Genomic DNA, 16,614 nt, shown 5'->3' with positions numbered 1-16,614 from the left:
ACTAGACAAAACACTTATTGATTGTTACGGTTATTTAAAGACTAACAGTAAAAATTCATAGACTCCAGTCTTCATCAACATAAAAAGAAATCCGTAATTGCAATTTGCAAGTCTCCTGCAGAGGCGGAAGGGGATCAAAATAGGACAGGGGAAGCTCATCAATTTCAGTGGCTATCATGAGAGGTCTTGATGATGCATGCTGATGCGTTGTTCCGTCATCTAGTGACAGAGGGATTTGGTGTAGAAAAGAGACCGTGGTAACAGAAGAAATGTAGCCTAAAGGAGTTTGTGTTCCCAGGAAGGCCCATTGCCACTCGCACAATGTAGGTATGGGTAGTTGGATAGGGGCATATATACTTGGTGGTTCCCCACTCTTATTCTATGGTCATCTAGACTTCAGGAAAATGGAGAATCTAGAGTGATGTAAAAGCAAGTAAAAATGGTTTCTTTTCCAAAACATGTGGCAATATCTTATTCCTGCACTTTAAAAATGTACAGATTTATCAAAAGGGAGCTGTTGTATAAAATAGATAGTAATATAGTAGTATACATTTTTCATCACTTTCCCTTCAATGTGGGGAGAGAGCTGGAGGCAGCATGGTCTCTTCCTTCACCTTGTCCTGTAGAGGGAACAGGGAGCAGTGGTGTGACAGATTCCCCTGTAGAAGGGAGACCGTGTAGAGGAGATTCCTAGCGTGGAAAACTCCTGTCTTTCCCTCCGATATTACTGTACCTCCTGATAGGAATGCTGGAAGGCCCAGAAATTCTTCAAACAGGCACCAGCTCCTCCCAGTTCACAATCCCTTGCCTGGTGGGTTCTCAAATCACCAGCCAAGAAAGATCAGGGGCATCAGTCTAAGTCAAGAAGAGGGGGAAGCCCTTTCTGTGTTTCCAGCAAAGGAGAGGAGCTGTGCTTCCTCTTACTTTAACCCCACTCTCCCAATCTAGAAAAACCCATTTGTGGTAAGCTACACACTATGGGCCAGTCAGCAGGTAGAAGAGGACATGAAAGAGGGGCTAATTATAAGCATTTGTGTTGGAGTCATTTTCAAAGTAGTCCATCCTTGCCTTTATTCACATAAAAAGGAATACGGTGGTCATAGTGTACTCACAATTTCCTTTTATAGATCCTGATTCTGCTGCAGTTGAACTCACTAGGAGTTTTTTCACTGACTTCACCGAGGGTTAGATTTGGCCTATAATTTATAAAATTAGTTCATTAAATGTAACTATGGATTTTTTTTTTTTTAGAATGCTCGAAGATGATCTAAAACTCAGCAGTGATGAAGATGACCACGAACAGGTAAAATTCTGACGTGTGCATATGACATAAATATCTGACAATATCTTCATCAGTTACATATTATTTTATTATATCTGTATCAAATCCATTCCTGGGTAAACTTCTCCAGTCCATCACCACAAGGCTTGCTTACACATTGAATTATTCTGGAATAGCTATTCCCAAACAACTGATTATGAATAGTGTCATGTTTTGACACTCTTACTCCAAAATAAGAGTACCTTGTTCCAGTTTAATTCACTTTGAAAGTGGATTAAGTTTAACAGGAAGAAGGTACTCCTATTGCAGAATAAGGCCACATCTATACTACAAGATTATGTCAACCTAACTTCTATCAGAATATCACCACGTCAGTTATTAAATCGCTTGTGTGTAGGCACACTTGGCCCCTTGGGTCAGTGGGGAGCATCCTCACCAGGAGGGCTTATATCAGTTGTATTGTCCATGAGGGGCACTGTGGGACAGCTCCTGAATGCCAGTAATAACCCGGTGTCTACACTGACACTGTGTTGACCTAATTATATTGACCTTGACTCTACGATGCTCGGGGAGGTGGTGTTACTAAATTGGCATAGAGAGGCACTTATGTCAGCAAGAGCCAAATTTAAGTGAAGACGCTTCCACAGCTAAGTCAACGTAAGGTAGTTTACGGCAACCTAACCCTGTAATGTAGACCAGGTCTAAGAGCGTCTACCCATGGTGTTATTCAAGAATAATTTTCCAGGGGAGACAAGTCCTGTTAGCCTTTGTTTTAGTTCACCAGTTAATCATCTTGACTCCACAGCCTTGCACCCAGTTTGTGTCGCTGTTTACACCTGGGCAAAGGGTTGTAAAATGCTCCCAAATCAGAATTCTCCACTCACTCCTACCAGGAGTAACGGTTTGCACTCACTTTATGCTCTCTTTGCACTGATATAAATGACTGTAGTCAGTACAAAGCAGTGGAGAACCAGTGGAACTTTTGTTCCAGCCATTGAGCAAAGGGTTTAGAGCCCACAGTCATTAATCCTAATATAAATATTAGTGATACACTCCCTTTTCCCAGAGGTACAGCGGCAGGACCTGGCTGTGAATCAATAGCAGACGTCTTTCAGCCTAGAAGGGACATTAGTGAAAAAGCATTTGCAGAAAACTTGCTGATACCATTGTCCCTTCTTTCATTCTGCATTATAAATATTTACAGGTACTGCTGAGAAATAAAATGGGGGGCATGCATCTTTTCAGCATTTTTAATAAGAAAGTCTAGACACCTTGGGCCAAATTCGTCCCTGGTATAATTTCAGTGAAGACAATGGAGTTAAACCAAGGATGAATTTGGCCCCGTATCGTTCTTAGGTCATAAAACAGTAAAGCAATTTTTTTATTTTGTTGCCATAATTGTTATGATGTGAAATGTTGTATTGTGTGTGAATTCTTACTTTCTTCTTGATAAGACACTCTCACAGTGTCCAGCTGATCATTAGGAATATGAAAAGGGAATGATGCAAACCTCTTTGGGATGTCTGTTTACCTACAGCTTCAGAAATGTTGCTTTTAACTGAGCGATCTCATTTATTCTTCAAAATATCTGAATTTTGCCACTACCCCTCCCACTTCCTCCTCCTGGGCATGCCAAGAAATATATACTTTGTAGTGTCCATTGGCACCTGGATTGTACGAGTCAGCTTTTTCTAACACAGAAACCCAATATCAAGCACTCACAAGTCGAAGGATTAAAAGCCTACATGTATGCAATGCAGAGTTGTATAATCTTGTACAGCTTGTCTGACTAACAAGTTTACTGCTCGATTGGAAATGTAACATTTATAATGAGAGGCCGATGTAATCTGTTTGGCAATGTCAGTCCCAGTTCAAAACTAGAATAACAGCAAGCAGACACATACTCAGGGCCTGATTCTGATCTCACCCCAGTTTCATACTGGTGTTACTCCACTGACGTCAGTGGAGTTACTCTATGTTCACACCAGCAACCATGAGAGCAGAATCAGGGGCTGAAGTGAGTAAGGGCCTGATTCAAAGCCTACTGAAGTCAATGAAAAGACTCCCATCAACTGTGATGGGTTTGGTATATAACCTTAATGTCTTTCAGAAAAACAAAGAAACTATGGGTCTTACACTAATACCATTGCACTAAAAATCCAGGTGTCACTTGCTAGTAATGCCATTGGCAACACCAGGTTCAAAGAGAAGAAGGAGACACAGTAAGGAACATTCATATGGTTTCTTAAGGTTCTACAATACAAATTCAAGAGTTTCTGATTAGCATTGACCCTGTTTTCACACTAGGCAGGAGGTTCAAACCTTCTGAGCAATCCCAAGTATCTTTTAAAAAACAGGAATATTTAGGTATTCCAAGAGTGCACTCTTCAATCAGGTATCAAAAATAAATTATCTATCTGGAAAGGAAAAGCTCTCTCAATTGTCCTTTGTTTCAAGGAGCATCACTCATTTCCAGCGTTCCATCCAAACGTGCAGGCCCTCACTTTTAGTTACATCAGAAATAGAAGATCATGAAATAGAGGGAATAAAAAGCATTGAATACATTAAAGGGAGGAATCCCATGTTAAGTCTCCTGGATTAATAACTTATGCGTGTCCTTCATTTTGGATCTTTGTCACAGATTGCATCCCACCTTGAGACCTGGGCAAGCGGAGAAGTAGAGCTCTGGTGTAGCAGTCAAGTGTTTCACTTGTTGGATTCTTTCACACTTTACAAGTTTTGATCATGTTTCTTTAAAAAAAAAAAGAAAGAAAGAAAAAAAACCATTGATCAGGTGTACTGGTCAGATACATAAACACTAACAAAACAGTTATGGCATGTTTAAATGCAAAATGCTGTTTCCTGGAATATATAAAATGATCATTCATGAGAGCTGGAATGAGACTATCACAATATACAAATTATAAGATACCAAACGTTCAGCTGTGGAGCACTGAGTTACAAAACTAAATTTTTAACGTAAGAGTTTACAGTCAAATGATGCTTGAAATTCAGATATACACATGTGCATACCGTACCTGAGAGAGAAAAGATGAAAATCTGAGTTTGAAAGCACCTTAGCAGTTTGTCCAATATCTTTGTATTCTGTCTCCTCTCTTATATTTTACCTTTCAGATTTACATTGTTCTCCAAAATCGCCATTTTTGTACTTTATGAAGCTTGTAACATAGGCCAAGTGTAGGTTTACAGGTGCAAAAATGTACCATTTACTGATTTTTCTCAAATGAAAATAAATAATTTTAGACTGATTTGCTGAGCTATCTAGTGCTTCCAGTCCCATGAGCCAGCACAAATATTTGCAATCGGTGTTATAACTAGAGTAGGGTCAAACCCAAAATCTGAACTGCATCCTGTTCTTTCCACCTGCTAATCAGGTTCTTCCTTTTGTTTCACACTTCTTGGGAGGAACCAACTAAACACAAGTTCCTAGTGCAATGCTGTAACTAAGAGGGTGAACACAATTCTTGGATGTATAAGCAAAGGAATATTACCTCTGCATCAAGTATCAGTGAGACCATTACTGGAATTCTGTGCCCGGTTCTGGCATCCAGACTTTGAAAAGAATATTGAAAATGTGGAAAGGGTTCAGAAAAGAGAGCTAAGAATTATTTGAAATCTAGAAAACATACCTTATAGTGAGAGACTTAAGAAGCTTAATCTATTTAGTTTATCCAAGAGAAGGTTAAGAGGTAACTTACCATAGTCAACAAATACCAGCAGGGGGGAATTGATTTCTGACAGTAAAGTTAGGCTGGAAGATGAAGCTAGAAAAATTGACACTAGAAATAAGGCACTAGAAACAAGGTGCACATTTTTAACAGTCGGGGTAATTAGCTATGGGAACCCCTTCCCTAGGAATGAGTTGGTTTTTCTATCACTTGCTATCTTTAAGTCAAGACAGGATATCTTTCTTAAAAGCTACAGCTCAAACAGAAGTTGTGGGCTCAATACAGAAATTACTGAGTGAAGTTCTTTGGCCTGTGTTATTCAGGAGGTCAGACTAGATGATCTTAACAGTCCCTTCTGACCTAAAAATCCTATGAATCTATGAACCATATCGATCATTGTGATGAAGCAGGAGCAAGTTGCTCCAAGCCAGGTGCGGAATTCATCACATTGCTTTATGGGCCACCATTTGAAAGGCTACAGTTATCTCCTAAATCTCCTGCTAACATTTTAGGGGAAGCATCATCATCAGCGCAGTCACCTTAGAACAGAGCAGGGGACACGTGCTTTGTGTGTCACTTACGCATAACGCTGATTCTTTTGCTTTCCATTGCGGGTGATTTGGGATTAAAGGAACACAGAAGATGAGGGGTTAGATCTGGAATCAATTTTCATTTACAGCTGAGAAGCAGTTATTGATGCTGTGCTCACAGTTCAATAAAAGATCTAAAGATATAGACCTTGTGTTTCTCTTTCAATAGAAGCAACACAATCAGTCTCAAATGTTTTCACAGAGAAAATTGTATTGACAGTTTTATTAAAATTGCCATCTTTAAAGTTTTACATTATCTACAATTTGACCTATTCCAGTGGTTTTTAATATGCACGCTGACCAACCCAATAGATATTTATGGCACAAATTCATAACGCCAGGTAAACATCTGCTTAATGTATTATTGAGTAGAATCATTATATTTAACTTAAGCAGTTGCCTGGATTTTAAACTGTTACTGTACTGTCATTAAACAGAATTTTGGTTCATGCATCACTAAGATACTGTTACTTTGCAGAGAATATTTCCATTACCCAATAGTTTCAGATTGGCTGTGGGATTATAAATACAAAGAAAATAACAGACGTGTATTAGTAAACCTATATCTTGGCAATACATTTCAGGGATTAATGTAAACTAATGTTAATAGTGTTCTGTAAGGAAGGATAGAGCCTTTAGATGGTCCTATTACTTAGTTAAACAAAAAAACCCAGAAATTTAGGAAGAATAGTGGTTTTTTTTAGTGTTTTTAAAGAGCTTAGATAAAACACAGATTAGTATTTTTTGTTCTTTAAAGTAGCTCTGCATAATTCAATTTAGCTTTGAGCTCAGAGCCATCCAAAAGAATTGTGCCCTGATACAGTATTTTAAGTAGCTGTAGTGTACCCAATTTTCTTTAACCAGCTCTTCTTTGTTCTTCCTAAGGAATAATCTTCGTAACCTTTGAAACGTGCACTTAATTTAAAGCACATTGCTGGAGATCTGGGTATTTTTGAACCAAAGAAACTTTTATACCATTTACAGATCTGTTCCATTATTCTGAATATTTTATGTACATTGTATTTTTGGCAGAACAATACATGAAACATTTTTATCTTTTCTATTTGTTTTTTCTCCTTCACTTAATGATTACCGTTTGCATGTGTGATAACCATGCATGCACGAGACACCTCCTATATAATCCATGTCCATGAGCTAAGTTTTATAGTTTATCCAAACAGTCTTTCTTGGCTAGGTTAGTATTAGATAATTGCATGCAAAATGAATTACTTTGTAGCTGAGAGTCTAAAAATGCTGTCAGCCGTAGGGAGAGCTTCTGATTCTTGTAATGCACATTGAACTTTCGAAGCATTTATTCAAGTTAAATTAAAACAGACTTTTTGGCTTAAGGTTTGTGAATATAAAAGATTCAGTACATTTTCACCATGTAAACAACACTGTTTTAAAGATATAGTAACCATACTAGTTGCAACAATGGATACCCTTTTCTATTGTAATTTTTCCTGTTTTTTAGCTAGATCCTGAAGAAGTTGTTTGCCTCCCCAAGGTTTCTCCATATTTCCATTTACTTTGTTATCAGCAGAAAGGCTGAGGGACAGCTCTTCAGTAATGACATCAATACTGCACACACAGCGAGAGAGGTCGTCTTGTCAACGCTATAGAAAAATCAGATGGATTAGGATGAAACTAGGTGCAAAATAACTTTGATAGAGTCTTTTAATGTAAACAGTTTATCTGTCACTGGGTTTCATTGAAATCCCAGACAAAGCAATGCAACATTGGTGGTTGCCACAGAAGAATTTGTTTTGATGAAGACCCCACATAGCAGTGTTTAAGATATACAGTCATGTTTTATAGCTGTAGGGAAAAGTTTTCATTTAGCCATTAGTGAAAACAGAAGCCATTAGGATAGTGTAGTCGTTCTCCAATCTTTTTCATTCCATAGGCTAAGAAAGATCCTCTGATGGAGAAATGTCTCTTCTTGCTACCCCATTCCATTTTTGGTTGGTACTCGAAACATTTTATTCTGTGCAACACTAATGAAACAGCCTTATTTCCCATACACAGGGCATACTTCGCCCCAGGATACTCCTGATTCACAAGACTAATTTTTGGCAATAAGAGATTGTATGGCTGTTAACAATGCCTACAGTAGTCATGGGGATTCATTTCATAGTATTTCTGTGCCACATAAACACTTGTGGCCATTGCATTCAGCAATGCCTGTGAGGTCTTGTAAAGAATATGTCAGATAAAGTGTATACACAATTTCAAATCACTAGAATACCAGAGATTTTAGGACTTGTAACTCTTTCAGGTCCATGACATTTTATTTAATCTTTTCAGTCCGTCATCGTATCTACCAATGACAAGGAGATTTAAATGACCCTCAGAACATATGGTTGCACTGTATGGTGCTGTGGAACTCTGCGGGAAATTGACCAAACAAAAGTTTGTCATGAAGGTTCCAGTTGTGGCCCTCAACAGGGCTATGGAATACATGCTGCACATACCAGAAAAGCAGAGGATGGAGCAGCCATTTTAGTCAGAGGACACTGGATTGTGTTTTCCTTGTTCAAGTTGGCTGGTGTGAAACAGCTCTCAGCTTCACCAGACATAGACAAAACTAGGGAAAAACAAAACACGAAGATGCTTGGCAGCCAGAGAGACCTAGCAAAGAGGGAAAGAATTGATAAATGATGTTATAGAGAGGTCCTCTCCTCACTTAGCCACAAACAAGCATACACTGAACACGATCCTTAGTACTCTCTTAACTAGGCACTTCACCTTTGTTGTTTTTTTTTTCATGCTACCCACATGAAATGACCAGGTAATATCAATCACAGCACAGATGTCATATACGTGGAACTGAAAATACAGCCCTACTAGCTCCTTAGCTAATTCCAAGCCTCCAATGATAACCAGCAAAAGTGGGGGCAGCCTTTCCCGGGCTTAAGTTAAGGGCCAGTGCAGATGCAGACACACAGGCATGGGGAGCTACTATAGCTCAAGGTGGATGGGCCCACGAGGGGCCAGCGCAACCCCAAAGGCGGGTGTCGTCGGCTGGAAAAGCAGCAGAAGGAACTGAGTTAGCACATCCAGTTGTCAGCCTCTGCAACCAGGAAACATGGAATCCCAGTGGAGTTTAAAGCGACTCTCCCCAGAGGAGCACCTGTGGGAGAATGGTGGTGAGACCGGACTGCAGTAAACCCCATTGGGGTGAATCCCCCTGCACACAGCAGAGATAGTGGGCAAAGGGAGGTGCAGTTTGCTGGGCCAGCAGGGGGAAATCTCCCCTGTGAACAGATTGAACGTTTGCCTCCTGCCCCTTGTAGGAATATGGACTATTCTGCACCTGTTGTGAATTTGGTTTGCACAGAAAGAGAATTGGTCTGTCACAAAACTACCAAAAAAAATTCCAACTCAATTATTGTGCAGAATATTTGGCTCCTCATTACTTAGTTAAATGAACCAACGAGCCGAGCAACAAACAAAAGCAGCCCGAGAGCAGCACAGAAGTTTTTGATGTGTGTTGTTCCGTCCATCTCTCCAGGGCCTGTTTGTAACGGGTTATATATGAAATATATAATATAGTCCTTGAACGCTTCAATCCTGCATAGGCAATAAACGAGCCACGCGAACAATACCAATATTGCCTCACATCTTTCCCAGCACTGCCACTGCTGTTGCTCTTTGACTCTGCCCTTTTGCGTCTCAAGCCTGGGTAACTATTCATTGATTTAGAGGAGGAAAAAGATGAGGGACAGGTTGGACTCCCTGAGGAATGAGATAAAGACCTTCACTACAAAGGGGAATCTAAGTGCATAAACTGCAAGTAAATTGGGGTAAGAGAGGCTGCTTCTGATATGGCTGTGTATACGTCTTCCTTTTACTGTGACAAGAGGGCATTTTAACCCATGCGCGCTTTGGAGAAGTAATACTAATTAATAGCACTTAGCAATTTAAGAACACGTTTATCCAAGGATCTCAAAGCATTTTGTGAATATCAATAAGCTATACCTACCTGTAAGATAGTCATGAGGTAAATACAAAATATTATTCTCCAGAAGTTATAGGTAGGGAATTGAGGCACAGATTATGTAAATTGCCTACAGTTTCACAATGGTTGGTGGCAGAAATACTGTTCTCTTGGCTCTCAGCCCTAGGCTTTCACCTTAGGTTTATCTTTCTTTTCTTGGGGCAACTTTTAGGGGTAGTTTTTGTTTTATCCTCTGTAATTTTCTTGTCTTTTTCTCCTTATGTTTCCTTTGCCTTTTGAGGATTTTTTTCTCTTGTGGTTAACATGTGGGGCTAGGCATCGGGAGTTCCATTCTCAGCTCAACAACCGAATTCCTGTGTGACCTTAGTCAAGTCCCTTAAGTTCTCTGTGCTTCAGTTCCCCCTCAGTGGATTGGATATAAATAATACCTACTACACCTGTCAGGGACATAGTGAGAGTTAATTATCACTTGGAAAACATCTTGAGACCTTCCCAAAAGAAGGTGTTATAGAAGGACAAATTACTGTTTACCCTTCCTCTGTCCCACTCCACCTTACCTGCCTTACAACTAGCATCCATCGGCAAATGATGTTTTGGAAAATCCCACAGTACACTGAGAAGCGTTGCTGAAGACACTGTCCCTGGGCTTCTTGTCTCAGTGGCTTCTTTTCATTTGGGACATGCCATGAAGAATGGGAACTGGCCGTGTTTTGCATTACATGTTTCTTCAGTTTGCCGTCCACCATTTCCCTTAGTAAATGTAGCAATTTGGGGAAAATGCTGGCCATTGCACACAGTGCCCCAAAATCATCCCTACAGTAACTCAGTTTAAAAACAGTGGAGTTTGCTGGAAGGTGCTCCCCCATCTGTAGATGTACTTGCCATTTCTTTACAAACTTTATCCCTAGAAAAATCTACAAATTTTACCCAGCCTGCTCCGCACCATCTAAAACAGGAGTTTCCAACTTAGTGGAATTCCACCCTAAATATTCCTGAAGAACTCTTGTAAAGCCACGAAAGGTCTGTATTGCTCAAAGGTGTAGAAAGGTGAGGAGATGCTCTGTGTCTAATACATACCCATGTGGAGTCCTGTGGGAAGTATGTACACCATTTGGATCTATAGCCACCCTGGATGTGGTGATTTGATCCTCTCTAAAACTGATCTCAGCTACTCTACTCCTTTTATTTGCCTTCTGAAGGAAAACAGGGGCAACACACACGAATATTCTGGTATGAGACGAGTGCATCCTCGCTACGTTTTTTCAGCCGTAGATTCAGGGAGCCCAGCTTTTCATCCTCAGGGTGAGGCTGTCCTAGAACACCACACACAGCATGTCCGTGAGAAGGTTTCCAACTTCATGTCAGAGATGATTAGCAAGAAAGCAACAGCATCTTCTCCATTGATGTTAGGGGACAGGTAGAGGAGAATGTAACCACAGCATTAAAAAAAAAACCCAGAGCTCCCTTGCGGCTTGTGACCCCCAGCACAATTTTCCCAACTTCCCTTTTGCACAGCGTCCTTCATGCGCACTGTGCTCTTCTCCACCCCCCAGAAAATCCCACCTGAGACCAACTATCTAATTACAGACGCAGATCAAGGTCCAGCACCATCCATTCATAGCAGTTTAATTCATGACTCAGCACCCTCTCCGTGACCCAAAGGACAGAGCGCAACTTCCAAGAGTGGTGTTAATTTGCAAAGGGCCTGATTTAACTCCCATTAAAGTCAATGGAAAGATTTTCATTAGTGCCAAAGGTGTTGAGTTGGGCCTTCAGTGATGGTCGTCTGTTCCACTGACAGAACAAGAGGGAGAGCATGGTCAGTCATGAACATACCTACGGGGGAGAGTTTAGCTGCTCACCCCTGAGAGCAGAGCTGATCAGAAAATGTGGGAGAAGGGTTCTCCAGAACATTTCAACTTGTCACTCATTGTTGGCAGCAAACTTTTCAGATTTCAGTTTTTTCAATGAAAACTCTACCTATTCCATAGAAAGCAAATACTTTCCGTAGAAAATTTTATTTATTCAAAAACCCAGTTTTCCATCAAAAGACAATTTTGACCAACATTTTTTGACTAGCCGTTCTTGAGAGTTTACTGTACGTGTATTTTCGCTGCTCTAGGCACGTTGCACTAACCAAAACACATTGTCCATCAGAAAGATTAGTACCTTGATTGTTAAACCAGCAAAACAGACACGATTTTGGCCCACAGTGCAGTTCACGGAAGGAATCCATGAGGGTGATGGTTATTTGCCAGTGCCGCCTTTTGTATGACAATTAGTGAAACTTGGCTCTTTATCCAGCCTCTAGGGACACATTTCTTTCACTTCTCTATTACTGTTCAGTGCTGCTCACATCTGGAGTTCACATTTGAGTTCCCTGAATGAGATGGAAAACCATCCCCCAGCACCCAAAAAGTTTCTATGAATGTATGTTCTGCAACTGCTGCTGCCCTTCATCTGTTCCTCCAATTTATCTTCTTTCTCCTTCTCATCCTGTGTCTGCCTAGAGGGGCAGCTGTGGAGAGAGGATAATTTTAGAGAGATATGGTATATAACTAGCACCATAATTGTAAAAAATCAGAAGGAAATTACAAATTAAAGCAGTATAACTGTCTAGTTCAGTCTGGTCTCCATTTTCTAATCATCTTAAATTATTTTAATGTACACTTTCAAACTCAAAATTAGCAGCAATCCCATGATGTAACCCTCCTAACGCTCATTGAATCCCATTATATTATTTCATTTTCTTTCCATTCTTTTGTAGTGTGATCGCCCACTCAGACCACATGGATCATGATTTGGGAACCTCCTACCTACTCTATTTATAGTCATTTTAATGTGTGAAGTTCAGGAATCATTCTGGGTTTTAAAAACCTTTTCTTATTTGTAAAAGCCCAGAATATAAGTTGCACAAAATAACTCACTTTTAAAAAAATTTTCTTTGAAATATCTTAAATTAATAATCAAAAGCTCACCTCACGTCTAAAACAAATTGAGTCATGAAGACGAGAAACAGAGAATTGTTAACTCTATAGCAAGGCTGATGGAAGCTCAATGAGATCATTTTGTTCAAAGATTAAAGGTGATGAGCACTGAAGTAATTGACGAGGATGACTATGAACACATCTGACTAGAGCTGTTAAATTCAGTAATGATCAAAAGTTAATTATCAAAGCAGAGAGAACTACTCAACGTAGACCAGTTGAGTCAATAGCAAAGCAACCCAGAAATAAAAGTAATTTGGAGGAAGTATTTTCCTATAATGAAGTTGTATAAAAGATGTACATTTCAAAGAAAGCTGCCTAAAAACAAGATAGCATTCTTCATGATCAGAGAAAAAATAATTAGCTCTAATTGACAGACCTGCTCCACACACAGTATTTTCAAACAATATGTTTCTGCATCAAAGCTTAATATGTATAGTTACTCAATGTCATTTTGATTCCTCTGTTCTGTATCTTCTGCCACTGAGCATGCTCAGGATATTGCAACAAATATACCGTGAAAAAGAGTGAGCAACACATACAAGAAAAATGAAAGCACAGAGCCAGATCCTGTAGTACTTACTCAGATGGAATTCCTTATGTCTAATTCTGCGTGGGCAGCTCCCATCCTCGACTCCCATTAAGTGGCAAATAGGTTCAGGTAATGTAATAAGTGAGCAGCTCCTTCATCCAAAATGCAAATTGAAACTGGGGTGCAGCCTTTCCTGGTCGTTTGAAAGTTTTGGTTAGAGAGAGAGAGTGTGTGTGCCAGTGTGTGTGTGTAAAAAGTTTATACTACCAAAACCTTTGAGTTACTGAAGTGCCTTTCTCATGAACACAATCACAAGTAATCTAGGAAATCACTAGCTAAGAAAACAATGGCCTGCTACCAATCTTCACAGCCCACACAGAATAATATGTAGACAGATTCCCATTGTACATATCACCACCACATTTTCCCCTCCAATGCAAACAGCTGCAATCCACATGTTCAATTACTCAAAATTGAATGCACTGCCTAGACTCTGATCTTTAATATTCTATGATTTTGACATTACCCAATTCTCTCTCAATTTCTGAAATAGCTTCATCGTCTTTATACAAACAGTTAGGACATTTCCTCATTTTGCTCATTTGCTATAGATTAATTTAACTTATAATTCTTTGTATTTGCATAGATATTTACTTCCTATTCAAAACACTTCCCGCTCGTTCTATTGTTATCTCTTATCTGTTTATTTACAATCAAGTTTGTGTGTGATAAGTTTGAAGAATTTGATAAAAGTAACTGAGATTTAGTTTAGATTTACGCAGTCCTAAACTCTGTAGTGTTACAGCCCAGCTACAGGCTAGCTAGACTGATCATGAGAATTGTTAGACTGTAGTTAAAAAGTAGACTTCTGCTTGATAAAAGAGAATTTGTAACCTTTTAAACAGGTTTAGTACCTCAGGAGGAGAGGATAGAAACTTGAAATGTAGTAGTCCACTGAAAAATCCACGTAATAGGCTCAATCATAAGATTTTAAATAAATAGTTTGTACACACAGACACACTTCTCTTTTATTAATGAGGGTTCCTTTGTCAAACAGGGTCCTTTTGGCCCTGAACATGCGCCCATCAAATAAACTGAGTATATTTTGGAGGGTGCCTGTGGAGTGAAGCAGGACCCACGCCAGCCAACTGACCACTTCACGAGGCAGGGACGCGATCATAGAAACACAGGTCTGGAAGAGACCTCATCGCGTGTTTACACAATGGGGCAGAATTAAGGTTAACTTTCACATTTCCTGAGTTCTGAGTGCTTCACTGAGCAGCCTTACCATTCTTTTCACCTAGTCGGTTTGATTAATATTCATTTACTTGTTTGTTTATGTTGATTTCACTGTATAAATATAAAACAAACGCTTCTCCCAGGCTCTACCGACCCATAATAAATAATGTAAAACCTAATCTAAGACGCAAAGAACAAGCCTTTCTCTGCACAAAAGAAGCCAGTCCATAAAACTAATATTTCCCCATTTCAGATCTCACAAACCTTAATTTCTTATCTCATGTAAAAAATCAATGGTTTGGGATGCTGATGGATTTAAATGTGGATCTTCCGACTATTGGGGAGGAGGGATTTTTTTTTTTGTGTGGAAAATTTCTAGTCCCACTCTGATGATGTCATATAACAACCTATTCTCAGATTTGTAGCCCAATATTGCAAGTTCAGGAGATTCACTTCAGAGTTGAGGCCAATTTAGACAGCAGATCTAATCCTTTTGTCCTTATCTAAACATTTTGAATATCACCCTCACTAGTAATTTTAACCAAGGAATATGTTTTTTCTTCTCCCTGAATGAAGCAAAGATTACAATATTTCACCCAAACACCCTTAACCCTTGTGCATCATCGCCGTTTTTTCTGGCTTTATTTTGTTTCCTGAAATATACTAAAATGCAAGTAAGCACGAAAGCTTTCTATAGTGTAATGGTTTATGGATCAGTCACCTTTTCAATCTGCATTTCAGTGCTACAGTACACGTAATCTGACTAACGGTTTCACTCCTTTCCCCATTTAAAACTGATAGCCTAGAACTTCAAATACTAAAAAGAATGCTCTGAAATGATTTGACAGCACTAATTTTGTCTTAAGATAATATTTCAACCTTCTCTGTATCGCAATGTGATTTATGTAGTCTATGAAATTCTGGGGGAATAAAAGTTTGGTTCAGATTACATAATTATGCCATAGAAGCATAAAAAAAATCACCACTAAAATCTCCAACAGCTTAAACAGTTTGATAGACTGTAGCCATTCTGCCATCAGTGCCCCCAGCTGTGTTGCTTAGCAACATTTTAATTCAAGAAGAATCGAAGGAGATGAAATCCCCGTGGAGAGGGAAACAGAAATAAGAGGGCCGTTGACAGATGATCTGAGTTGTTTCTTCTAATATACTGTGAAGATCACTGGCTCTTTTCATGAATGATAAATGGACTGTACACAGATCAATGGGTTCAGCAATAAGCTGGAACCGGGCTCCATGTCTGAGGCGGAACAGGCCGAGAGGCCCAGAGATTTACTCATTTAGATGATTTGGAGTGTGTTTTCTCAAAGGTTTCACAAGAGGAAATTGATCTGAGCATTTGGTCATCCGTTGCCCTTTTCTGTTGTTGGCTAATAAAAATGGTTTTGGAAATAGAATCCGTTCTTGCCTTTATTTTTTCCCGTTGCTGCTTGTGTTCTAGATGTAGGGGGTAACGTTGCGACAAACATGACCAGATCTCAAACCGGGAAAGGCAGTAATCGTTCTGAATGAATGGTTCCTATACACTTACAGCTATTCAAAAAATCAAGCATGATGAGATCTCAAACACCGGGAGGAATGTTTTAAGAGCTGTAACACGATTGTGCGGAAAAAGTTCAGCAGTTGCTATCTTTACTCAGTTGCCGACTTAACAATGGTAGCCTGCTTTGGTTTGCTTATTCCATTTCTGAACATTCTATTTTAATATCATTTTGGTTCCAGGAAACATTGTGCTTGATAATGTTGCTTAACTGTTTCTTTTCCCTCCCCCTTCTATTTATAGGCTGCTGAAAAGACAAAACCTAGAAACATTCCTGTAAAGTAAGTTATTTTTATATCTGTTGGAAAATTCAACTTTAATGAACTTCATGCAAACAACCACAACAAAAGGCCCACAATAGGGCAATAAAATAGACATTGGAACTCAAGTTAATCCATAATCAGAGCCATAAAAAAGCCCCTGATCATCAAGGACAGATTTTGATTTTTCAAGTGTCCCTCATGACTGCATGCCCTGATTTGTGTCCGGTTTACATAAATTAATATGTGCTGTCTATGAATAGCTGCCAAATAATATCATACTCATGTTCAGTACATAATGCTCCTAGCCTGGGGGGGTTGCACATGCTAAAAAGATTATGTTTTTTAATTGCAATCCTTGGGAAGATCTGACAGAGGGGGAAATAACTGCAAGTGTGCCAAATGATTTCTAGACACTTGGGAATATTTTGCACCAATGTACCAGAGCTTTGCCATCCTGTTGGTTAAGAACTCTCTCTCTCACACACACACACACGTATGTTTCTGTTCTTTATA

General features: G+C 39.4%; 1 protein-coding gene across 7 annotated transcripts in view; it reads left to right on the top strand.

The window, feature by feature from the left end:
* AFF2 (AF4/FMR2 family member 2) overlaps positions 1–16,614 on the top strand; it is a 488,228-nt gene that overhangs the window by 391,278 nt on the left and 80,336 nt on the right. For all 7 annotated transcript variants that reach the window (XR_005584619.1, XM_039488230.1, XM_039488233.1 and 4 more), the window contains 2 exons: positions 1,252–1,303; positions 16,082–16,119. Coding sequence is in view for 6 of the 7 variants with exons in the window: in XM_039488230.1 (XP_039344164.1) it covers positions 1,252–1,303; positions 16,082–16,119 (90 nt within the window). In the remaining variant the exon portion in view is untranslated. The remainder of the gene's footprint in view (positions 1–1,251; positions 1,304–16,081; positions 16,120–16,614) is intronic.

This window comes from Mauremys reevesii, linkage group 9 (assembly GCF_016161935.1).
Source record: "Mauremys reevesii isolate NIE-2019 linkage group 9, ASM1616193v1, whole genome shotgun sequence".
Lineage (NCBI taxonomy): Eukaryota > Metazoa > Chordata > Testudines > Geoemydidae > Mauremys > Mauremys reevesii.
Note: the sequence above shows the minus strand (reverse complement) of the source record. Positions and strands in the feature narration are given on the sequence as shown.